This window comes from Cupressus sempervirens, chromosome 10 (assembly GCF_028749045.1).
Source record: "Cupressus sempervirens isolate cs-2001-9-10 chromosome 10, ASM2874904v1, whole genome shotgun sequence".
NCBI classification, from domain to species: domain Eukaryota; kingdom Viridiplantae; phylum Streptophyta; class Pinopsida; order Cupressales; family Cupressaceae; genus Cupressus; species Cupressus sempervirens.
In genome coordinates, this window is record NC_143127.1 from 489070019 (window position 1) to 489095940 (window position 25922).

The window sequence follows — 25922 nt, forward strand, 5'->3', positions numbered from 1 at the left end:
ATTATTAAATTTTTATAAACTATGTATTAAAATTAAATAGTTATGTTTTGTTTCTTATTTATTACATCATATTTATTCATCAACATCAAATTTATATGTATTAAATCTATTTATTATTTACAAATGTACATATTAAATTATAAATACAAAAACATTAAATAGTAAATCTTTTCTAATTGTGTAAAATTAAACAATTAGTTCTACTTATAAAATATTTTTATATTTCAATACATTTCATTTTTTCTTATAGAAATGTGAGTTTTAATATAAAAATTAAATTCTTAATTTCATTAATTAAAATATAATATATTTTAATTTTTTATTATAACCATGATTTTATTTTGACTATTTGTTTTATTAAGAAAAATAATTATCTTTAATTTTCTCTCTCTCGCACACACAACTTATGTTGGTATCACTATCTTACTATTTTATCTCTTTTCCTCTTCCTCCTTTATACTATCTATCTTTTTTTTCCCCTCTGCATATATGTTTATGTTGTTATTGTTTTATATTGCTATTTATCTCTATCTATATCTCTATCCTAGTTTTTGTCCAGTGCTAATGATTAAAAATATGAGCCATCCTATCAAATCACAAGTGCATTTCTAAGACTAAGACGAGAATTTAACAACAAAATATGAGCAATCCTATCAGATCACAAGTGCATTTTTAGGCAAAAATTAATGCATTAACAATGTTAATTTCCATTATGCGTTAGACAGGAACTAAAGAACTATGACACATCGCGTCTCTTGTTTAATTACTAAATTGGAAAAAACAAGGACCTTCATGTTGTCTCTTTTGCATTCTACCACTAGCTTTAACTAGGAAAAAAAACACAACCTCCTCTTCTCTGCAAAAGGCCGGGACTACAGCTCTTTTAGCTCTAGTCAATTTAGCCAAGATTAAGGACTACCACTTAAACGGTCGATTACCCTTTTTAAAGCTTGAGACTGGATCTATAGGAGAAATCCAGAAGCCAAACTAATCTGCCATTGCACTTGTTAAATTGATTTGCGCTAGTATCTTGTAGGGTTTCATTGGCCTTGGCAAGGCTTGCAATTTTGGTAAGGTAAACTAATCTGGCATTACTCTTTGTCTATTGTCTTGCTAAGTTGATTGGCACTAATTTCTTGGAGGGTTTGATTAGCCTGCGAAGGTTTCAGCTTGGATTCACCTACACATTTGACAAGAGATTTCGCAGAGCATTCACAGGGCACAAGGCACAAGTGTAGAAATGGAAGTAGGGATTAAGGAAAAGGAAGATGGATTGAAGAAACTGGAGTATTTATCCTTGGTTTCCAAGGTTTGCACAGAGCTGGAGGCGCACGTGGGATGCGCTGATAAGGTATTAGCTGAGTTTATAACTGATCTAGGGCAAAAGAGCCTCAATGTCGATCAATTCCAAGCTTCTCTCAAGGAAAATGGTGCTGAATTACCCTTGTATTTTGTCAGCACTCTGCTTACCATCATCCATGCAATTCTTCCTCCGAAACCCAAAACGGACGTTAAAGCCAAAGAGAGCAAGAAACCAGGAGAATTCCCTGGGCTTGCAGTGGCCGATAACCGGCACAGAGTTAAAGAAATCGAGAAGGAAATCGACAGAGAGACCAGGAAGGAAAGGCACGATCATAGGAAGAGAGAAAAAGGCTCGCACAGTAATAATGATCGAGATTTGGATAGGGGGCATACGAGGGGCAGCGATGGATATCATAGAGATTATAAAAGAAGGGAAGATAATTATGATGACAGGAGCACAAGAGATGAACGGAAGCACAGGGATTACAGCAGAGATAGAGACATGAACAGGACTAGAGAGGGTTTTGACGAGAGGGATAAGTATAGCCGCGATAGGAGAAAGGAAGAAGTTGACGAGTATAGACGCGATAGGAGAAAGGGAGAAGAAGATGAGTATAACCGCGATAGGAGAAAGCAGGAAGAAGGTGATGATTATAGGGATGAGCAGAAGACCTACAACCCACCACCGCCAGCGAAAAGGTCGACAGAGCCTGAATTGTTCGGGGTGTATCTGGGAAGGGTGTCGAGAGTGATGGATACAGGCTGCTTTGTCCAGTTGAATGAATTTAGGGGGAAGGAGGGTTTGGTTCATGTTCAGCAAATTGCAAACCGCAGAGTGGCAAATGCCAAGGAAGCTGTGAAGAGAGATCAGGAAGTTTGGGTGAAGGTGATATCAATGTCAGGACAGAAGTTGAGTCTTTCCATGAGAGATGTGGATCAGAAGACGGGTCAGGATCTCTTGCCTATGAAGAAACCCTCGGAAGATGATGCACTAAGAGCGAATCCTCTTAGCTCTAATCGCCCCAGCACGAAGAGAACGGGCCTTTCAGGTATAACAATTGTAGAGGAGGATGAAAACTTGCCTTCCAGAAGACCCCTCAAAAGGATGAGCTCGCCAGAAAAGTGGGAAGCTAAACAGTTGATTGCAGCTGGGGTTTTGGATGCAAGAGAGCATCCTATGTACGACGATGATGGCGATGGCATTCTTTATCAGGAGGAGGGCGCCGAGGAAGAGCTCGAGATAGAATTGAATGAAGATGAGCCTGCATTTTTACAGGGGCAGACGCGCTACTCTATTGATGTTTCACCAGTAAAAATTGTTAAGAATCCTGATGGGTCACTACAGAGAGCAGCCATGACGCAATCTGCCCTTGCCAAGGAAAGAAGGGAACTTAGGGAACAGCAGCAGAGAACCATGTTGGACTCAATTCCAAAAGACTTGAATCGTCCATGGGAGGACCCAATGCCAGAAACGGGTGAGAGACATCTCGCACAGGAGTTGAGAGGTGTGGGCCTTTCTGCTTATGATATGCCCGAGTGGAAGAAAGATGCTTTAGGAAAAGCACCAACTTATGGACAGCGCTCAAAGCTATCAATTCAGGAGCAAAGACAGAGTCTTCCCATATACAAATTGAAGAAGGAATTAATCCAGGCAGTAAATGACAATCAGGTTCTTGTCGTTATTGGAGAGACTGGATCGGGAAAAACAACTCAGGTAACCCAATATTTGGCAGAGTCCGGCTACACAACTAGAGGTAAGATTGGCTGTACGCAACCTCGTAGAGTGGCAGCCATGTCTGTGGCAAAAAGAGTAGCAGAGGAATTTGGATGTCGATTGGGAGAGGAGGTCGGATATGCCATCCGTTTTGAAGATTGCACTGGGCCAGAAACTGTTATCAAATACATGACTGATGGCATGCTTCTTAGAGAAATTTTGATTGATGAAGAATTGTCACAGTATTCAGTAGTGATGCTAGATGAGGCCCATGAGAGAACAATTCACACTGATGTCTTGTTTGGGCTGCTGAAGCAGTTGATCAGACGTCGCCCTGATCTTCGGTTAATTGTCACCTCTGCCACTTTGGATGCTGAAAAATTCTCAGGGTATTTCTTTAACTGCAATATTTTCACTATTCCTGGAAGGACTTTTCCTGTAGAGATATTATATACCAAACAACCGGAGAGTGACTATCTAGATGCTGCATTGATCACAGTTATGCAGATTCATTTGACAGAACCCGAAGGTGATGTCCTCGTCTTCTTAACTGGCCAAGAGGAAATTGATACTGCGTGTCAGATTCTTTATGAGCGAATGAAAGGGCTTGGGAAGAACGTTCCTGAACTAATCATATTGCCAGTATACAGTGCTCTACCCAGTGAGATGCAGTCAAGAATTTTTGATCCTGCTCCCCCAGGTAAAAGGAAAGTGGTTGTTGCTACCAATATTGCTGAGGCTTCTCTTACAATCGATGGAATCTATTACGTTGTGGATCCTGGTTTCGCTAAGCAAAATGTGTACAACCCTAAGCTTGGACTGGACTCTCTGGTCATCACCCCAATTTCTCAAGCATCAGCCAAGCAACGAGCTGGTCGTGCTGGTCGTACAGGTCCTGGGAAGTGTTATCGGCTGTATACGGAAAGTGCATATCGTAATGAGATGTTGCCTACAACTGTGCCAGAAATACAGAGGATCAATCTTGGTACTACTACTCTTAATATGAAAGCCATGGGGATCAACGACCTCCTGTCTTTCGATTTTATGGACCCCCCTCCTCCTCAAGCTCTCATATCGGCAATGGAACAACTGTACAGCTTAGGGGCTTTGGACGAGGAAGGTCTTTTAACTAAGCTTGGAAGGAAGATGGCGGAATTTCCATTAGAGCCTCCTGCCTCAAAAATGCTCCTTGCCAGTGTGGATCTGGGCTGCAGTGATGAGATCTTAACTATTATAGCTATGCTTCAGACACAAAACATTTTCTACAGGCCACGAGAGAAGCAGGCTCAGGCTGATCAGAAAAGAGCGAAGTTTTTCCAGCCAGAAGGAGACCATTTAACTTTGTTGGCAGTGTACGAGGCCTGGAAGGCTAAGAACTTCTCAGGGCCCTGGTGTTTTGAAAACTTTGTTCAGTCTCGGTCTTTAAGAAGGGCGCAGGATGTGAGAAAACAGTTACTCACCATTATGGATAGGTATGTTATTGATATGCTTGGTGTATTTGTTTATTTAATGTCTATCAAATTGTGACATTTAGTTTTTGGCTGTAATTTATTATTTGCGAGTGGAAATGTTTAGCACTTAGCATTATGCTCTAGAAAATGCTCTAAATTTATTTGTGCTTGCCGGACTTATTGCCCAATTGTGACATTTTTTATAATTTATGAATTGTAATTTTACCTCCACAATGACATATGACCAAAGTCAAATATTGTATGCATATAGTGTTATCTGTTTCTGCAAATACAGTAGGCATATAGTGTATCTGTTACTGCAAATACAGTATGCATATAGTATATCTGTTTCTGCAAACACAGTATGCTTGCAGTTTCTGGATTGATGAAATTTGATGGTTGTTGGGGTTCTAAAAGTCAAATATTGTATGCATATAGTGTTATCTGTTTCTGCAAATACAGTAGGCATATAGTGTATTTGTTACTGCAAATATAGTATGCATATAGTGTATCTGTTTCTGCAAACACAGTATGCTTGCAGTTTCTGGATTGATGAAATTTGATGGTTGTTGGGATTCTAAGGTACTTGTGATTCGCAGGTATAAGCTAGATGTTGTGAGTGCTGGAAGGAACTTTACTAAGATTAGGAAGGCAATTGCTGCAGGGTATTTCTTCCATGCAGCTAGGAAGGATCCTCAGGAAGGATATAGAACTCTGGTTGAGAATCAGCCAGTCTATATTCATCCTAGCAGTGCACTTTTCCAAAGGCAGCCTGACTGGGTGATCTATCATGAACTTGTAATGACTACCAAAGAGTACATGAGGGAGGTAACTGTTGTTGATCCAAAATGGCTGGTGGATTTGGCACCAAGATTTTTCAAAGTAGCTGATCCTACCAAATTAAGCAAGCGTAAGCGTCAGGAGCGTGTTGAGCCTCTTTATGACCGTTATCATGAACCCAACTCATGGCGTCTCAGCAAGCGCCGTGCGTAGAGGATTCTTGTTTAAAAATATGTATACTTGTGGGCTGAAAATATCCATTAAAAGAATCTTGCTTCCTTTGCAATAGTATGCGACCAATTTTGCAAATTTGGATGTCAAAATATCAGAACTGATTCAAAGATTGAATCTCTTTGATAAAGGAGAATTTTCATGTTCGATGTGTTTGAGTTTGTGTTTGTGTCATAGCACAAGCAAGCGATTCAAGAGCAGGAAATAATAATCGGTATTAGCTTTCTTACTAAAATCAGGTATGTTGGGGTTAAGAACTCCTTTTAAATGCATTTTGTGTAGTTTCTGCCAAGTATTTTTGACATTTGTATGGAAACGGACTGCAGTGCCAAGTCCAAACTAGTGAGAGCATCTGTCAAGCTTCTGGGAACCCTGAATATGCAAGATTTGTTCCCACGTTTATCTGGTAATATGAAGTATACTTTTATAGGTCTTAAAGCCACTCGATTTGGCATGAGGAAATGTTTGAAAGATCTTTTATATCTGTTAGATAACCTTGCATTGTACACTATGTTGTTTGCTGTAGTCATACTAGATTTGTGTGTTTATTGGGATCTGTTTTTCTTGGTCTTAAGGCCAACAACTACACAACTAAAGACAATTAGACAAAGTCTTGACAATTGCTAATTTTAATGGAAAAAAACTGTCTAAACTACATTGTATTTAATTAGCTAGAAATGAGAAAGTGCATTATCAATTGTTCACTTGCAGATGAATTTTTGCCAGACAGGCTTCTTAGTAGTTTTGATGCTCTTATTTCAATGGGAGATTGCAACCAAAATTGTCAGATGTTTTTTAATTATGTACTATATGTCTACTAGTTGTCACATCACATCTACATTTGAGAACTGGGTGGAAATATTAAAATGGTCAACTTATTCTAAGAAAGTAGAAAGAGTAACAAGGTCGCTTTTGTAGTTCCTAGTTTAGCATTAACCTGTTGCCATTTTTTCTTCAATGGGTCAAAGCTACAAGCCACAGTCATCTATACCAATTGCTACCAGAAAATTCTCTCAACTGTCAGGTGAACCACCTTCAGCTATACTAATTATTATGAGAATTAGCAGCTTATATAATTCCTTCAATTACTCTACAGGACTCAAGTCCTCCAAATTCTGGCAACTGCCATCATCGAGTGCATCATTTTTGCATAAGTAAAACTGAAAAATAAAATTTTGAATCCAAATGAAGGCTATCACATGCTCAATGCACTGAAGAACCCAATAAATGAAAATCAGTTGCTGATGAACCATGTAACTCCAGCTTCTGTAAGAATTGGGTGTCTTTCTATATGCAAAACCAGGTTTGCAACAGTTGGTTATCTTGATTTGTCAGTTACAGAAAATGTAATTTTGTTTGGATTATATTTGATTTGTGCCCTTTTTTTGTGCAGAGGCAGTTGCAGCCCATATGAGTCAAGGTTTTGCAGATATTGATATGCAAAATGTCAATCTCCTCACCAGTTTGAGGCTGCATTAGAGGCCCCGCGTTATCATCCTCGTCGAATGCTATGTGTGTATACTGATAAGTACAGCAGAAAGCACATTTTATCTATTGGATTATGTGTGGTTACGTGCCAATTTTATTTAAGACACTATTTTTTTTCTTTTCTGATTGGTGAACCATGATCTCAATCAATCTTTTGGGCTTATTGGTTAAATGCCACTGGCTATCAGTGCTTTTTTCAGGTCAGCTCATTTCGATTCACTGTCATATAGCTACATCAGAACTAATGTAACAGGTGTGAATGACTAGCTGAGACAATTGGTGCTGTACACTAGTTGCTTTCTGCACCTAGGTTAATAATTGCTGTAGTCATAGATTGCAAACATGGTCAGTTACTGAGTCCACACTAACTTTTTTAGCTCCCAAGTAATCACAAGTTAAACTCACCAGAAAAGATGCTGCTTTTTTGAAAAAATTGTGAAGTCTGATGACTTGACTCCCCTGCGCCAGCAAAAAGAAAAAATGTAGTTAATGCTTGAAAAGCTTTGGTTTTTGCCATTTAAAAAATTATGAAAATGATGTGCACATAAATTTTTTTGTGGTTTTGAAGTCTTCACCTGGGCTTGCTGATGGGGCACCTGCCCCTTGACCCTGCTGCGGGCGTTGCCCCTAGACCTTTACCAAACGTATTTGATACATTTTATAGCATAGTTTTCCCTCCAGTGGTGCTGTATATACCATATAGTAATATACTACATGCAGATAGTACTTAAAATGCTATCTATGAAAACTCAAAAGATGTACAAGATTATTAAGAAGCAAAATAGCGAAATTTAAAATGCCAAATACTAAATATCTAATACTTGAACATTGAACAATGAACTTTGAACTTTTGAATTTTGAATATCACTAAATAAAAATTAGAATACTCAATGCTACATAAAATTTCAAATTGTCGAATCAGCACACGGAAGATTTCTATTATGTCAACATTATCATAGATATTATTACAATGAGTAGCATGATATCAAAACAAGTACAAATTGTCAAAATGTAATGAAGGGAGGTTTCGAATCTAATTACCGCTCAAGGCAAAGTTCTCATGACTAGAACTACTGGGACTTTCATTGTCAAGATATGCCAAACAAACACCAACCAACCCTAGATTTGAAGCCGTTGCATCTTCCTCCTCATCAATTTGTGATGGCTCCTTTGGTTCTACATTCCATTGTGCTGCTTGGCTCTCCTTGTACACACACATCTTGTGGTGAGTGATAAACAAGCCACTATATACAACCACTAACTTCTTTGCTCTCCTAGTGGTAAGTTTGTTCCTCTTAAGTGAGTGGATGAAGCTATAAGTAGACAACTTCCTCTTCGAAGCTGAAGAACTAGAAACCTGAGGTAGCAGATAGATGGCCAGTGAATTTTTTTTTATGACAATTGCACCAAAAAACTTTGTCCTCCTGTTTCATAGTACTCATATCTGCCTTTGCTGCACTTGAATAATTCCTAAGAGTGGCTAATTTCATCCACTGAGTGTGATTTTACCAGTAGTTTCAGCATAATATATCCTATCAATCCAACTAAAGAACTCTTCATGTCATCAACCTAAATTGGTGCAACTCTACCAAGCCTAGCAATGTACCACTTTGGATTCAATGCATAAGCAGCCATGTGCAAGGGAGTATTCAGGCTGTCCCATCTGTGCTGAATGATTGGCTGAATGTGCTCATTTTAGAATGCTAAAGTGGGGTACTCTTGTACAACAACCCTCATTTGATCAAGCATAGAATGATGGACTCATACACCTCTTCAAGGGTAGTGTTGTGAGGTTTTCACACCATTGTTCCATTGCAAATGGGACCCCCCTCTTTTTTGCTTTGGCATGGGTAGTGGTGTTAGGTCATCTTGGTGATAGTTTTCAACTCTCCAAGTTTGAGAGATGAGTTTGAGCAACTTTTGCCCGTTGGGTAGTCAAGTCAATCAGAATATGATCGAGACTTGGGCTAAAGCTAGTTCGGGAGGCGAAGCTAAATGAAGGGATTTGTGATGAAATTGGTTAGAATCTTTTGAAAATCCTTGTTTCAGTTTCAATTTCATCATAGAAAGTTAGGAAAGGTTGGAGAAGATAGCACCGATGGAGGTGTGTTGATTCTTGAGATTTGGCTATTTGGAATTTTTTTTAAGAATCTCCCAAAATCTAAAGTGTTCATTTATTTATTTCTCCTATGAACTTGAAACCACTCTCAAACATTATGATAGTATTTATATGAAATATAACTTAAAGCATAGATGGAAAACTCTCACTTGGCAAAAACTCGGCAAGCTCATAAAAAAACACTTGGGAGAAATTCGGCCAATTTTTTAAAAAGAGTCGGGGAAAAGCTCAGGAACCAAAAAAACAACTTAAATTTAATTTAAAATACATTTTTTTTGCAAACTTTAATGAGAAGATGCATCCAATGAGTTAATTAAAGAGAACACAAAAGAAACAAGTAGAGTTTAGATGTATATGTAAATACAAAGTGGGTACAAATCACATTCTCATGCGCTATGCTGATGATGAGAAGCAAAATAGAAAATAGTTTGTGTCAAACTAGAAGTGAATACATCATTACAATCACATCTTCCTCTTCCTAGTTCTACTAAAATAAAAGGGAGAGGGTCTAGTCCTAGAAGAGGGACCCTAAAAAAGAATAGGAGCACCTTGAGTTTTAGCTATGGCTGCCCTCATAGCTAATCTTGCCCTCTCCCTATTCATTTTTTTCTCTTCACCAGTTGCAAGTAGGGCATTAATAAATCACAAACATTAATGGCTTCTCTCTCTCTCTCTCTCTCTCTCTCTCTCTCTCTCTCTCTCTCTTTATATATATATATATATATATATATATATATATATATATATATATATATGCTTTTTGCCTTTTGTTTTTAACAAAAAAACCTAAGAAAAACTAAAAAAGAAAAGAAAAAAAGAGTTTTTCTTAAAGACTTACCGAGTTTTTTGCAAAAATTTGCTGTTTACTTGGCAGGCTTTTGAAACTCATTGAGTATTTAGTGAGCTTTCCATCTATGACTAAAGTATAAAAAAACTTAGACATCAATGTTATCTTTTATATAAATCATTTTACCCTATAAGCTGAAGAAATCGAAGTGAATGATTGAGAGTTAACTTGCAAATTCGAGATGAGAAATCTCCAAAACTTGGGATTTCTGCCTCTTGGAATTTCTAAGATTTAAAAATCTCTGCCTAAGCCTAAAGGCTGCCTAAGGTGAGATCTTGTCTCCAAGCTAATGGGAATAATGAAATTGTGGATGAGAAGTGGGAAACCCGTTGAAAACTTGGATTGACAAAATGAATATGTGAAGTAGAGGGTCAAAAATCTCAAGATCCTAGGATTTCCACCTTTGAAAAATCCAAAGAATCCAAAAATTTGACCCAGCTATAATGGAGAGTTTGATGAAAGCTATCAACTCAAAATGAGTCAAGATGATGAAAAATGAAGTTACAGGGGCAACTTTGATGAGATTTTGAAAGAACAAGTTTTTTTAGCAAAAAATGAAGTGAAATCAGAAAAAAATGAGTTCCTAAATCTCAAGATCTTAGGATTATCACCATGTCTCCCATAATGATACAATGAGTTTCAAAGTAAAAACCAAAGTTGGACTCTATGAAGTTTGAAATGAGAAGTTGATATCACTCAGTCAAGAAAGTTGATCAAAATTTACAAATAAGGGAGATGCACAAACCCCAAATTACGGTGAAAGTTCTCCATATTTAGGATTAAAAATCTCAACATCTTGGGATTTCTGCCCAAGTCAAATCCAAACTTTTCAAAATTTGCACCATGATCTAGAGAAGATTAGGAGTTTGGAAATAAAAACAATTGTATAATGTTGCCTTTCCTTTCAAATGGAGATCAAATAGCAAGATAATTTAACTGCAATTCTAAGGGCAGAATTTTCTGAAACACAAGTTTTATAATCTTAACTTTATAAAACCTCCGCCCAAACACAATGAGTGCTCAATGTGAAAAAATCGATTGAAGTTGATGAGAAAAAAACAAACAATGAAGTGGAAATCAATTTCATTTCAAAAATATAAGGCTGGATAACTTGAGCAATTCAGATTGCTGAATGACAATTTCAATAAATTTTTTACAATGAATAAGTCAGCCACATTAGCAGAATTCAAATTGTTTAATAAATTCGTTTGATTGGCCAAATAATGGACAAGTCGTCCGAGCCAAAGATCATCACTCTTGGCCTTGAAACACCTATTGAAGGGAGTGCAAATAAATTCATTTTATCACAAGTCCAAAAGCAAATCGAACTGTCAAATAGAAAGAAACGAACTTATCTCTATTAGGATAATAGATAATTGTCTATTATCAGTTAATGGTAAACTATTGTATATATTTGGTTAGCTTTAGGTAGCTATAGCTTTTTTAGCTTTCTTTCAGCTAGAATAGAATGTTTCTTTTCTTTACGATCATTTCCTAAGGAAACATCGTTCCATTCTTTTGTATATAATGACCTCTCAGTCTTTGTTAATAACAAGCAAGTATTTTTTCAGTTACTTCGTAATATGGTATAAGAGCCAATACTTAAATTTTTTTCAACAAAATTTATAATTTCTTTCTAAATTATTTGTTTAAATTTCTTCGAAATTATTTTAGTCAATTTCTCTACAACTGACCTAATGTTTTTGCCTTGAGAAATTCGAATGCTAGTCTGCAACTGTCGTTATTTTCTTTCAAGCAGGCGATCTAAAGTTATGGTATGAAATCGTGGCATGCAATTGTGGGTTTCAGCCTTTATTTTTGCGTCATCCATTACAAACACGTCCTTAGACATTCGTGTATGCCGTTCCCAACTTTTGAGAAATTGTGACATTTTTGGATATGTTTCTCCTGCAATCGCATTTTTACGGCAGCGTTCAAAAACCACTGCACAAAGAGGTCATTTTTGTGGCGTTTTTGAACTATAGATGGCTCTCAGACCTCAAACTTGCATTTTATGCCGTTTGTAGAGTTAAATCTCCACATCTTCAACATTCTTTAGTGCCGTCTCTGCCTCTAGTCAAGCTTTGCAACAAAAATCGACAAGTTCTGTCCTAATCCGCCATTTTTCTATTGTTTTGACCTACATGGCTGTTGACTTGGTTTTTTACTTGAAACCATAGTTTTTTAAGCTTGAAAATTTATTTTGATTTTTGATTCTTGGTGGGTTTTTGAGAGCTCAATTAGGTTGTCAGATTTTTCTGGGTGCCTCGATTTTTGTGCCTCAATTTTCGAACCAGCGGATTGAGAATTGACAACATTCCTCTTGGGTTTTTTGAGCTCTCTTTTGGGTCACTCTCCAAATTTTTTGGGTATTTTGTTTTTTGCCTCGAAGAATGTGTCTACACAGGTTTTCACATTTTTTAATTGAAAAATGTGCCATGGCATCTCTGACGAACATTTTGCTCAAGCACAACTTCAAATTCAATGGTCAAAATTATGGCACTTGGAAGCAGTGGATCATCGCAATTTTTGAATATTGGAACACCAATCAACTTGTTCTGGGTGTTACAAAACGTCCGCTTGCTCCTGGTATTGATCAGGATAATTGGGATTTGTATAATCAAGAGCCATTGATGCTTCTCAAATTATCCTTGGCTGATGATCAACTCTCGCATATTCCATCCGACAAGACAAGTGCTGAGAAATGAACATATCTCAAAGGTCTTTACGAGACTTCTGATAAAAGTAGAGCTTTCTTTTTGAAAAACACTCTGTTTTCTATTATCATGGATTTAGGATATTCATGATCAGTTGCCTGCCATCGATTGCAAGATGGAGGAAGAGAATATTGTGGTTATCACTCTTCCGAGTTTACCGAAGTCCTATGGGCATTTTATTGAGACTCTCAACATCATATCTTTTGGTGTTGATATGAAGTTCACTGATCTCTGCACACTTTAGCTTCAGCAAGATTGGCGGAAACAACAGTTTGGTAGCAGTTCTAGGTCCACCTTCCACAGAGCAAATCTTTGTTGCTAAATCCTTTCATAAGGATAAAGGAAAGTTTCAGCAGTCGTCTTAGCAAAAGTCTTCTGCTCCCACATCAGATTGCTCTAGGAAGAAGAACATTCAATGCAACTACTGCCACAAGTTTGGGCACATGAAGGTTGAATATCAGAAACGTTTAGCTGCACAATCTAAGCAATCAGGTTCGTAGCCAAAGCGAATAGTGCAGAGCACTTTGAGCAGACATAATTTGCCTTTTACGCTTTCATGGCTAAAAGACCTGCAGATCATGTGAAGTCATTTGCTTGGTACATTGATTTAGGTGCCTCTCGTCATTTCACTCACCGCAGAGACTGGTTTACTGACTTACTGGCCTTATTCAGCTCTGTTATTTTTGGTAGTGGAAAAGAGTACACTGTTGTCGGCAAAGGCAATATTCAGATTCAGTTTGTTGAGAGGAATCTCATTTTCCTTAATGTGTACTACATTCTAGGGTTGGAACTAAATCTACTCTTAGTCAGTCAGTTACTCGACATTCTCCACACTTGGATGTCACCTTCAGCTCACATCAGTGCACCATCACTGATAGGGCGACTCAGTCTACTGTTGAAGTGGGTCTTGAGGATCATGGTCTTTTTCGACTTACTGATTTTGGTGATTCTGGAGACTTAGCAATGGCTGCTCGACGATCTTCTATTAGCACACTTTGGCATCAATGATATGGGCACTTAAATGTGCATTATGTCTTTTAGCTTGCTTGAGATGAGCTTGTTCTTGGATTGCCAGAGATTCAGACTTAATAGCTTGGAGTCTGTGATCCATGCCAGGCTGGGAAGCAACATCACACACCTTTCACTAGTGACGATTTATGGCGAGCTTCTCACATACTTCAACTTGTTCATGCCAATATCTGCGGACCTATGGCCAGTTCTTCTGTTCTTGGGTCCAAGTATTTTTTGTTGTTTGTTTGTTGATGATTTCTGCAAAAAAATGTGGGTGTATTTCCTAAAAAAATCAAATGCATTTCCTGTTTTTCAAAAGTTTAAACCTTTAGTTGAAAAAGCGTCTAGGAAATCTATTATTACTCTTAGATCAGACAATGGGGGGGAATTTTGGTCTAATGTTTTCTCTAGCTTCTTGGATACTCATGGCATCAAATGCCAGTTAACCACACTCCACACACTACAATAGAATAGTGTAGTTGAACAATGGAACAAAACAATCACCGAGATGGCTCAACTTGTGCTCGAACACAAACATGTTCCGAAGAAGTTTTGGGTAGAAGCAGTCAACGCTGTAGTTTATCTTTTGAACCGGTCACCCACAATGGCCTTGTTAGGTCGCAAACCTAGAATCAGTTAGTTGAAGGTTTTGGCTCCCTTGCTTTTGTTTGGGTCCCTAATGTGTCATGCACCAAGTTGGATGCCAAAAGTCAGAAACACATGCTTGCTGGATATAGTAGTCTTCACAAAGCCTACTGATTGATCGATGTTGAGACATCTCGTATCATCTACAGTCGTGATGTAGTATTTGATGAGCAAAAGGACCATTCATGCCCGTTTCTCCTGTTCCTGATCCAACAGACCATCCTATGAAAGCTCATGATTTGGGAGTTAGGCTTCCATTTGGTCCACTTGATGGGAGGGCTCTTGCAGCTCCAGTTATACTAGTGATCCTTGTACAAAATCCTCCAGCTTCTCTTGCAGGATCACCTCGCTTTGTAGATGCTTCACCTGAGTTTGATCTTGATTCTTCTGATGAGGAGCTTGATCACTAAGCATCTCCCGATATTAATGTTGGTCCTCCTCTTCGGCCTAAGTGGTGGGCTAAGACACTTGCTGGTCTTTGTGATTGTGAGCTCATTGATGGGAGAACTGCTCGGAAAAAGAGCAAACCTACAGAGTCTGTTAACTTTTCTCTCATGGCCAACATTCTTAGTGCGTTTGAACCTCAAACATACTCTGAGGCTAAAGGAATTCTAGAGTGGGAACATGCCATGACATCTGAACACCAGAGCCTGTTGAAGAATAACACCTGGGTTCTTTCTGATCTTCCATTAGGGAAGAAATCCATTGACTGTAAATGGGTTTACAAAATCAAATATCAATTGGATGGTACTTTTGATAAGTATGAAGCTCGTTTAGTTGCGAAGGGCTTTTCTCAGTGTCGAGGCATTGATTACAAGGAGACCTTTGCTCCTGCAAAAATGAGCACCATTAGATTAGTCCTAGCCATGACAACACAGTTTGGTTGGAAGGTCCATCAGATGGACGTCAAGGGTGCTTTCTTGAGTGGTGATCTCCATGAAAAAGTCTACATGATGCAGCGTCTTGATTTCAAGGTTGCTGGTAAAGACCATCAGGTTCTTAGATTGGTAAAAGCTCTCAATGTCTTGAAGCAAGCCCCTCGGGCATGGTACATAAAAATTGATAAGTACCTCATTGATCAAGGCTTCTAGAGGAGTTCTTTAGACTCAAATTTGTACATCAAGACTATTGATAGTGACATCATCCTTCTGGTCATTTATGTTGATGACTTGATCATCACTGACAGTTTGGCATCTTTGATTCATGGAATCAAACATGATTTATGCTAGTCTTTTTATATGACTGACCTTGGTCTCATGCATTATTGCCTAGGTGTTGAGGGTTGGCAACATTCTTCTGGTATATTCATCTCTTAGTCCAAATATGCCAGGGTCCTGTTAGACAAATTCCGTATGCAGGATTGCAAGCTTGCATCTACACCTATGGAGAAAGGTCTCAAGTTAGCTGCAAAGTTTGATTCTCATTCCATTGATAATACTACATATAGGCAACTAGTAGGCAACCTCATCTACCTCTCTGCTACTAGTCCTGACATCAGCTTCATAGCCAGCTACATCTCTTGCTTTATGACAACTCCTAAGGTTGATCATTGGATGACAGCAAAGCGTGTGCTTTGTTATGTGAAGGGCACTTCAGATGATGGGCTTCTATACTCTCGAAGTTCTAATCCTAAACTCAATGGGTTCACAGATTCGGATTAGACATGCTTTGTTGATGATAAAAAGTCAACTTTTGGATATGTGTTCAGTTTGGGATCCGATGCAATCACATGGACCAGCAAGAAGCAGCAGGTAGTTTCTCTCTTCTCTATAGAGGCCGAATACATAGGGATTGTTTAAGGTAGGATGTGAAGCTATTTGGCTTCGTTGGATGCTTGGGGATACGCAGATGTCACCAGTAGGACCGACTACTTTGTTTGTTGACAACGAAGGCATTATCAAGTTAGCACAATATCAAGTCTTCCATGAACGAACCAAGCATGTGGATGCTCACTGTCACTACGTCGGACATTTGGTTGAAGACGGGACTGTAGATTTGTAGTATGTTCCTACTACAGATTATACTGCAGACATTCTCACCAAGCCTCTTGGTCCTGATAAGTTTATCAAATTTAGAGGACATGTTGGTGTTATAGATAGATTAGCCATTAAGGGAGGGTATTACGATAATAGATAATCGTCTATTATTAGTTAATTGTAATCTATTATATATATTTAGTTAGCTTTAGTTCGCTGTAGCTTTTTAGCTTTCTTTCAGCTAGAATAGAATGTTTCTATTCTTTACAATCTTTTCCTAAGGAAACATTGTTCCACTCTTTTGTATATAATGACCTCTTAGTCTTTGTTAATAACAAACAAGTATTTTACCAATTACTTCATAATAATCTCAAGAGCGGCGATTTCCCAATAAAAGTGGAGGCAATTTGAATGACTACAATATTGATCTTGGAGAAGGGGTTTGAAGGATAAATCTTTAATTTTGCAAGCAAAATCAGAACTTGAAGATTGCAAAGAGGGAAATCTGGGCTAGAAAAACAAAGCAAATCAGAATAGAGTTGTGCTAAAAAGATAAATCTGGGGAGAGCTTAGAAAAATAAACTTTAGAAAATTGATAATTCTTCATCAAGTGGAGGACAAAGTCGATTTAAAGCTCTAGAGGCAATTTCTTATCATGAAACAATTCTGATTTTTTAAATATTTATACTCAATTTCGTGGGCTTGATAAAATCTCTTATGTTTTTGCAAGGTATCTATGAAGGAGGAGGGTTGAATTGAGATTCACTCATTGAAACAATTTAGAAGATCAGAACATGGATAACATGCAAATCCTCAATGATCACAACAATGAAAAATAGATGCTACAAGATCAAGCTCATAACTTAAGCGAGAAGGTGGTTCAAGATCAAAATAAAGATGAAGCTCAAAAAACAAAGAACAAAGAGAAAAAGCAAATTTGCAAACCCACGAGTGGGCTAAATCATCTCCCCTATTGGAATTTCCTCTAGAAATCCAAGTTTGCAAGTATAAGCAAGTTCAAAATTATGACAGTAACAAGATTCTCAAAAGACGGAGAAAATTTGAGGAGACGAAACAATGGAGATATGCCATCACAACTGAAGGCTTGATAAAATTGAGTATTAAAAGATATTTTCTCATCACCAAAGACTTGATCAAATCTATGAGATAAGGATATTGAGGTGGCGCCCATTTGTCTTCAACCAATCAGATTACTCCATTTACACTAGTTCGAACACATTTAATCATATTATGCTAAATGTACACGTGGAAGGCATCTAGGGTCTCTACCTTATCTATTTTCTCGTTGACTTTCAAAAGCAATTTAAATTTTTTTATTGGCCCATAGGGTGGTGCCTCAATGTCATTGGATGATAGTGGTGTCAATCCTAATTAGGGTTTGTAATGTATCAATCTTGGCCCTTGATCTTGAATTGATCTTTTACCCTTCATTGTAATTGAACAACTATAGAAGGCTAGGGCCTTCTCACTTGTAACTCATAAGATTAGAGGTAGAGTAGGAGAGAAGACTTGTTGAAATTGTTGCCATAATGCTATCAAAGTAATTGTTGATTCATTATTGGTCATCTTAGTGGATTAATTGTGTTGCTTTGGAGTATTGCTTTGTTTCTTCAATTCCTTACATAGAGTATATTTGATTTCGTGTTGATTAGTAGTAGTGTTTAGTTGAATGGAAGATATTTTTAAGATGCATTTTTGTTGAACTTTCTTAGACCAAACTACTAGTTGCGTGTTGATTGTAAGTTTGCCTTGTGTGGTCAAATAACATTTATGAACCTAACTTTGATTATTGCTTGCACATTGATATGCATTGATGGATGGTGTTAATGGAATGTTGGTAGTTTGAATATCTTACATTTAATTTAGAAGATTGCTCTAGCTTGGTTGATGTTGATGGCTAAACTAAGTCTAGTAGAGTCACAAAGACATCTACAGTTGCTTATATTCTAGGAGTAGATCAACTTTCTAAACACTTTCCCTTGTAGTTCTTTGATTGTAGTAAGTTAAAGTCAAATTGGTGTCCATGGAATGAACAAAGTAAGTCCCCCTGTGATAGCCACCATATCACATCATTATAATTGATTAAAAGTCTACAATAAGAAGGAATCTTGAGGTTGCTTCATTTGAATACACAACCCATATACATTGTTTAGCATATGAGCATCCATATTCAAGGATTTGAAAGCTTGCTATTTCATTTGGGATGCTAGGAGCTTGATTCTGCATGTTGTGATGGAGCAAAACTCACATCAACAGGCAAATGCATCTCCACCCTATATCTGATGACCTGTAAAACTAGAGCAGTGAGAGAGACTGTGTATTTTGCATTACTCTAAAATGCATCACTCTTCACTATCTCCTTCACCCTCTTTCTTGACTTGTCCTAACTCATCCGATCAATTCCAATCATTTGTCATAACCTTGAGTTGTAATGGTTCTTGCAACTAAAAAATTTCTCTGCAAGAGAATGAAATAAGATGCATATTTGGTCTCAATTAGTCTCAAGAACTCCTTTTCAAAGCTCTTGAAGAGTGTGTGTTAAGTGTGGTGGTTTGCATATAAGCGTCTACACATCTCTTACATTGCTGTCCTCTTCGATCAAATCAATCTTTACCATGTCATTGAGTGCATTGTTCATGGCATGCACACGTGGATTCCACCAAATATGTTTGTATGTTGCTGCGACAAACTTCCCTGCAACTCTACAGACTTGCTGCATCTGTCAGTACTTGGACAACATTTTGTGACCCAACCTCCTCAATAGCCACTTGAGGAATGTCAAGCTGAAAATTAGCATATTTCCAATGCCTTGAATAATCAACCACCCCAAGAAAGAATGAATAATCCAAACATTTAACTACGAAGTTGTCAAGTGGAAATGCCTAATGTCTGTCCACCCATCCATAACTAAGTTGCATCTAGAGCCCCCCAACATGCCCTCATCATCTCTATCAATGCACTAATCTTGGCATAGTTGTTATCCAGATCATGGTCCTCAAGTTGTGGTCACCAGGTGGCACATATGATGATCCTTCCTCACCACCATCGACATCATCTCCTTATAATATGGAGATCAAGCTAAATGAAATGGGATGCCATTGGCAAAGAAGGATTTTCCAATGATATCATCTATTTGTTGCTTCAGCTGCACACTGAACAAATCAGATATGGGATGACTTTGCATCCTCTGTTTCCCCTTGCCTTGTTGTGGTTCAGCCACAACACTACAAGTGGTTGAAGGTCTTGAGTTTCACCCTGAGATCATTCCTACTCTTTGATTTAATGTGCGCAAAAAAAAATGTGGCTGCTCCTACATCTGCTGAATATTCCTAATCTATTGCTTGCTAGACAAAGTAGTGCCTCTACATTGTTAGAATGTCCTAATCTATTGCCTACAAGACAAATTAGTAGGCATGGAAAACTTCACTGTCTTTTGGAACACCCCAAAGCTTTCTGGTCTCCAAAGTAGGCTGAGTGCAATTTTGTAGTGTTGATATCTAGCCTCCTTTAGAGATTTACATGCTTACACACCTTTTTCTGACCAAAATATGAAGTTTACATTAATTCTAATGATGCTCCGAAACTATTTTGTATTACAAATGTTGTATTTCCATTTCCTTATGCCACCACCTATTGGTGTTGAGGTTTTATGCAACTTGTCCGAGAGGAGATTGTGGATTATTAGGACCCCTTGTATACTGTGCCAAAAGCGAAGACACAATTTGTTGCAACTGGTGCACTAGCCATGGAACTAGTTTGGCCTTCTAGTTCCCTCCATGTGCTTCTACCTCATTGCCATGCTCAATATGTTTACATTTTGGCTTACTTGCACCATGAGAATGAATTACCATCTCATTCTCACTCATATCATGATTATGGGAGCTCTTAGTGACACTGCATTTATTGAAATGAAAATAAATTCAATAAACTTTTTCTTTCAGCCTAGTTAAACAAACTAAAACTCTTTAAGTATTAAACTTCTTACAAAACTTAAAATTTTGACTTTTGAGGGTATTTTGCCCTCAAGGTTCAACATAAAGTATGATTTAGAAAATGAAACAACAAAAAACAATAATATATTGAAATTTGAAACAAAATTGAGCAAAAATAATTACAATCTGAATTTACAAATGATAATAAAAAAATCAAATAAAATAGTTACCTTGTGCTTGAGAAATCTCTTCAAGAAGTTGAAGAATCTATCTGCTTTTCTTCCTCTTGCTCCTTGTCACTCTTCTTATACTTGCAATCACTACTTTCATTCCAATCAGTCTTTTTTCTCATATTCTCTCTTCTCTATTTGTTGTAGCAACCAATGAGAAATGAAAGTGTGAGTTAAAATGACGCACACAAAGCTTTTTGTAGGCTTGGAGGGGCCTAGATTGGCCCCACAAACAAGTAGGGCTCCAATGGAACCCAAAAGCAAAGAATAAGCAATTTAGTTTTTTTCAAAAAACACACTAAAAGTTGTGTGCCACTTGGTAACAGTTAGATGTCCTGAAACGGTTGAGGGGCGCCTATGTGTCCCCCATGAAGTATTGGAAATGCTGGGATGTCCTTGCATTCCAATGACGACTCAATGGAGAATGAGTGACATCAAGGCAACTTGCAAATTTCATCCTTGTCTCAGCAATGAGTGGGTTTAGGGTCGAGGAGGATGCATCCCTGAGTTTCATTGTTTTATAGTTGTATTTTAAATGAATAGAAAATTCTCCCCAAAAATTTAAGTGGTTCTTTTAATGTTGAAGTTTTGCCGAGTTCTTTGAGTTGGAAATTTTCAGCTTTTGGAGTACTCTGAGTTTGAGTCAGCCAACCATGCATTAAACACATCTAATATAAATGAACTTCTAGCTGAGATAATGTGCTCCAATAATATTGACTGTACAACAGTTGTTCTCAATGTTACCCTTGATTATCTCAAGCTGTCTCGAGGGGCAGCCTTTGGATGGCTAGGCATTTCTCAAGCATCAGGGATGGTAGGATTTCTTTGTTTTCAAGGGAAACAAAAGATCAAATTTTACTAAAAAAATTATGAAAGAAAAGTGTAACCCTAAAATGAAAACCTAGGAGGGGGAGTGCATCATACCTGGAACCTACCTATAAGACCCTACCCAAGTGGTTTTTCAATCTCTGCAAGTACTCTTTGAGTTTCCGAGTACTCTCTTTTTTTTGGCTGGGTGGGTTTTCACAAGTAGAACTCTTGTTTCTTTTATAAATGAAAAACAATGTGGGTAAAAATGACAGAGTATGTAAAATCCTGGTTAAAATACAATTTATACTTGTTTTTGCTATAAATTCATGCATTTCCTCTTTCAAGATTTCAAATTTTTAATTTAATGCTTTTGGTAAATGACTTCTACAAATAATATATTTGTTTAGGAGATTTTAATTTTTAGTACTTTCTAAGCTTTCATGTTTTTGCCAACTTGAAGTTCACCAAGTCCAAGCCTGCGAACTATGCTACCGTATGCTCCTTTGCAATCGTCTATGAGAAGACGATGAATAGAGAAGAGGAAAAGAGAGGAAAAGGATGAGGAATAGAAGGGGAATAAGACCAACACCTAGTTCTTGCTCATGATTTTCTTTAATCATTCATCTCCAGATCTTCAGGTTTTCTACTTCAAAGTACAAAATAGATGAATTCTGAAAATCAGTCGTGCTAATTTTATAAATTTTCATAAATACTAAATATATTTGTGAATGCATGCTTTTGCATCTCTCATGACCTGAAGTGAGAAGAATAGAAGGAAAACTCTTGTGTTTGCATGACTAGTGATTGCCCAATATATTTAAATTTTAGGGCAATGAACTAATTCTTAAATGTCTCAGAATCCTAGATAGTTCAAAAAACGATTGTAATTTTCTGTATGTTTTTGACACCTTGTGTTATCACAAGTAACAAAAATAAAAGGAAGATCTGTGTATTCCTTCAACTGGTGATTGATTTTAACTTTTAGCAATGAGCTAGCTAAATACTGTCTCAGGCTAGTTCAAAAAAGGATTGTAATCTTATGTACATTTTCTATATTTTGTCTTTTCACGAGTAACACAAATAAAAGGAAGATCTGTGTATTTCTGCAACTGGTGATTGATTTTAACTTTTAGCAACGGGCTAGCTAAATACTGTCTCAGGAGTCTTTGATAACTTGGAGGAGGATTGCAGCTTTCGAGTGTCTTCAGTTTTTGTGCATTTTGCAATGTGAAGCAAGAAAGAAAAACAGAAGGAAAAACTTTGTGCTTGTATGAATAGTGATAGCTTTTATTTTTAGTTGCAATGGGTCTAATTAAATAATGTCTCAGGAATTCGAGATAATGTAAAGAAGGATTGCAACTTTTGTGTGTTGTTGGCTTTGATGCCTTGTGCAATGTAAATTAAGAAAAAGAATAATAGAAGGAAAAACTTGTTCTTGTGATAGTATATCATTTTTCAGTGGTAATGGGCTTATCAAATAACGCCTTAAAAGGCCCTGATAGCCTTAAGTACTGTAGCTTATATGCATCAGCTGCTTTTTCCTTGCCCCTCATGCAACCTTAAGTTAGACAAGCAAAAGCAAAATCCTCGTGCCAAGGAAATATTGACTAGGTGTGTTTATTTTTCTTGTTTATTAGGTTTCATACATCGTTTTTCAAAGTTTTCCTAATTTAAAAGCCAATAAATAGGAGCTGAAACTAATCTGTGGTTCAAACACTAAGTAAGTGTGACATTGTGATATTGCCATCAGGATATAACTGTGTAGTTTTTGATTCAAACTAATTGACTCATATTTCATGAGTAGTGATTCACAAGAATCCATCTCTTGTGAGAATAAATGGAACACTTAAGCACTCATCGGATCTAGGGAAGGTCACCCATCCCAGTACTACTCAAGCTTGAGTGTGCTTTAACTTTGGAGTTTCCTCCATGGTTAAGTTCACTCTGCGTGCAATTTCGCAAAACCTTCACCAAGTATTGTGCTTTATGAACCATTCATTAGAAAGCCCTTTAAGCTCATCAATTGATAAGTAGGAGTTATTTTCCACATCAAGTCAAATTGTGAACTGCTATCATGATTTAACTGTATAGTTTTTGAGTCAAACTCATTGACTCATGTTTCATGAGTAGTGATTCACAAGAATCCATCTCTCATGAGAATAAATGGAACACTTAGCACTCATTGGACCTAGGTGATGCTCATAGAGGTGAAGCACCAAGACTTTTGGGGAGGTCACCCATCCTAGTACTATTCTAGCTTGAGCATGCATAACTATGGAGTTTACTCCATGGTTAGGCTCATTCTGCTTTCAACCCCATTTGCAAAACCTTCACCAAGTGCTGTGCCTTATGAACCATTCATTAGAAAGCCCTTTAAGCTCATCAATTGATAAGTAGGAGGTATTTTCCACAACAAGTCAAATGGTGATATTGCTATCAGGATTTAACTGTGTAGTTTTGTGTCAGACTCATTGACTCATGTTTCACGAGTAGTTATTCACAAGAATCCATCTCTCATGAGAATAAATGGAACACTTAGCACTCTGTAACATCCCCTTTTTCTGCAGCTGCGACAAGTTTGGGGAAGAAGATTAATGAGGATATTATGTCCCCTGGAGGACCAAGTAAAAGGACCAGATTGAGCTTGTAGAAGAAGGCTGCTGAAGTTACTGCTGGTACTGACTTTTCCCCTGCTGATACCACTCTTAGTACAGCTGAAGCGGGGAAGGAGGCTGCAAAGATGATCAAGGAGCTGCAGTAGTGCTCTGGCTTTTTCTGTTTTTGGTTTTAGTTTTCTATTTGATAGCTTTGTAAAACTTGTAGATTCCAGGTCTTTGTAAAACCTGGTCGCGTTTTTTGGTTACATTCTGTGGTTTCAGGTCCCTATAAAACCTGATTTCGTGTCTGTTTTTTGGTCTCAAGATCTTGTTTCTTGGCTATGCTATGTTTGAACATCTTTTTTACTATTATTAGGGGTTTCGGGTCCCTTCAAAACCTGTTTTTACCTTAATCTAAAACATCTTCTTTTTCTGGGCCTTAGCTAACAACTAGCAAACCATGGAAATACAGTTACTACTTCACATTCATGAGAAGACAATTATAATGGATATTTTACTTGTTCATATGAAAGTGATTAACCGTTACATAACTAATGATTGAAGGCATAATCAAATAAAACTAAAGTGAGGATTTTAAGTTTGCAGCACCCTAAATTCTGAACCCGGAATCTGTCTAGGGCAACATCTGCAAAACCCTGGGTTAGTCCCACATATATCGCTTAGAGTACAAAAGTAATACCACTATAACATAATAGCCAATACCATTTAGGGCAACAAAACCACAATAACCTTTTTTTTCGCATTGCTAATTATGACAATTATAGGTAAATAAAAGATACGTTTATATTCATATTCACATGAATGAAGAATAGTTGTAACAACCATTAAGTAAGCCTATCTCACACAAGCAGTTACAATATTTCACGGTCAATTTGTAAAATAAACTAATTTCACCGATTTCCTAATACATCTAAAAGGGAACTGATTTCTAAACATTGACGGGGATAATTAATTAAACAATATGAACCATTTAATATTTCTTCACTTGAGATTACAAATAAAATATCCATTACCAGAATGTAGATCGTATCCTTGTCTTGTGCAAGCCTTGGCATTTGGTGGAGAGAAGCTTTGTCAGGGGCTTAACCTCCCAACCATTGGTTCATGTGGCAATAATATTTAAAAAGGCTATCTCACAAAATAAAGTCCAATAGAAAAAATAATATAGAAGTGAGGCTGCTCAAGGCAATAATACTAATCCATAGCCAAGGTGGAAAATAATAATGTCTTAATATTGACAAAATGGTATCTATAATTACCTAGATATGTATGTACACATATACATGTACATTTGTAACTCCAATCTTATATATGTCAAATATGCATATACGTTCTTATAAAATATGCATATACGTTCTTATATATCTTAATTGGTTTATGCATATACATATGTACATGTATGTTCATGTATAGGTATTTAGGTATCATGGTGTCGATATGTTAGGACATGCTTTAACACTAGGAGGCTCCAATCAAATAACACTATTATAAGGTACCAACTTGTTCATAGTTCAATTTATGCCTAGTGATTTCTTTTATTATTAAGTGATATATATATATATATATATATATATATATATATATATATATATATATATATATATATATATATATGATTTAACTGGTTAGCTTATGGTTGTCCAATGTACACTCTTGCTTGTCTAGCAGTTTTCCCATAGCTACAGTGGATCACAACTCGTACCTATTTTACTAGTGATGGTGGTGCCCCTCGTGCCCAATTCCTTTTTGTTAATTCTTCCCCCCTTCAACATGCTCCTATAGAATAGAAATTCCCACGAGAATATCATATTTCTCAATATAATCACAATTACTATAACAAGTTATTATACATAAACCATCATAATGGCTAACCACCATATCACTTCCCATGAATTATGATGAATAACCAACTTTCCAAGATTTCAAGATAACAATATAATAACATCATAATGATCTTCATACGAAATTATAACGATTAACCACCTTACCATTTCACATGAGCATAACTAATTCTACCTATCAACCGAGTT

At 37.1% G+C, this 25922-nt stretch overlaps 1 protein-coding gene and 1 long non-coding RNA gene across 8 annotated transcripts; both read left to right on the forward strand.

Annotated features, from left to right (window-relative positions):
- The first annotated feature begins 838 nt into the window (after window positions 1-838).
- On the forward strand, window positions 839-5916 carry LOC149534802 (putative pre-mRNA-splicing factor ATP-dependent RNA helicase DEAH5). Of its 2 annotated transcripts, XR_016357271.1 has the most exons (3): window positions 839-4488; window positions 5067-5717; window positions 5805-5916. XR_016357271.1 is itself a non-coding variant. In XM_089805414.1 (2 exons), the coding sequence occupies exons 1-2, from the start codon at window positions 1241-1243 to the stop codon at window positions 5458-5460; spliced, it is 3642 nt and encodes a 1213-aa protein (XP_089661540.1). In that variant the 5' UTR covers window positions 839-1240; the 3' UTR covers window positions 5461-5916. The 2 variants fall into 2 exon arrangements, 1 of the variants encoding a protein (XP_089661540.1); XM_089805414.1 differs by having other exon boundaries at window positions 5067-5916.
- On the forward strand, window positions 5788-22235 carry LOC149534803 (uncharacterized). Of its 6 annotated transcripts, none has more exons than XR_016357272.1 (6): window positions 5788-5884; window positions 6447-6502; window positions 6575-6781; window positions 6872-6990; window positions 7155-7219; window positions 21735-22235. It is a non-coding gene; the product is annotated as an uncharacterized LOC149534803 (long non-coding RNA). The 6 variants fall into 6 exon arrangements; XR_016357276.1 differs by having other exon boundaries at window positions 6670-6781; XR_016357273.1 differs by lacking the exon at window positions 7155-7219.
- The last annotated feature ends 3687 nt before the right edge of the window (window positions 22236-25922 follow it).

What these genes read in the sequence shown, in the direction of transcription:
- LOC149534802 (XM_089805414.1), top strand. Translation starts at nt 1,241, where the DNA reads ATGGAAGTAGGGATTAAGGAAAAGGAAGATGGATTGAAGAAACTGGAG. An exon ending in TTACTCACCATTATGGATAG is followed by an intron (nt 4,489 to 5,066) that starts GTATGTTATTGA and finishes TGTGATTCGCAG; the next exon opens with GTATAAGCTAGATGTTGTGA.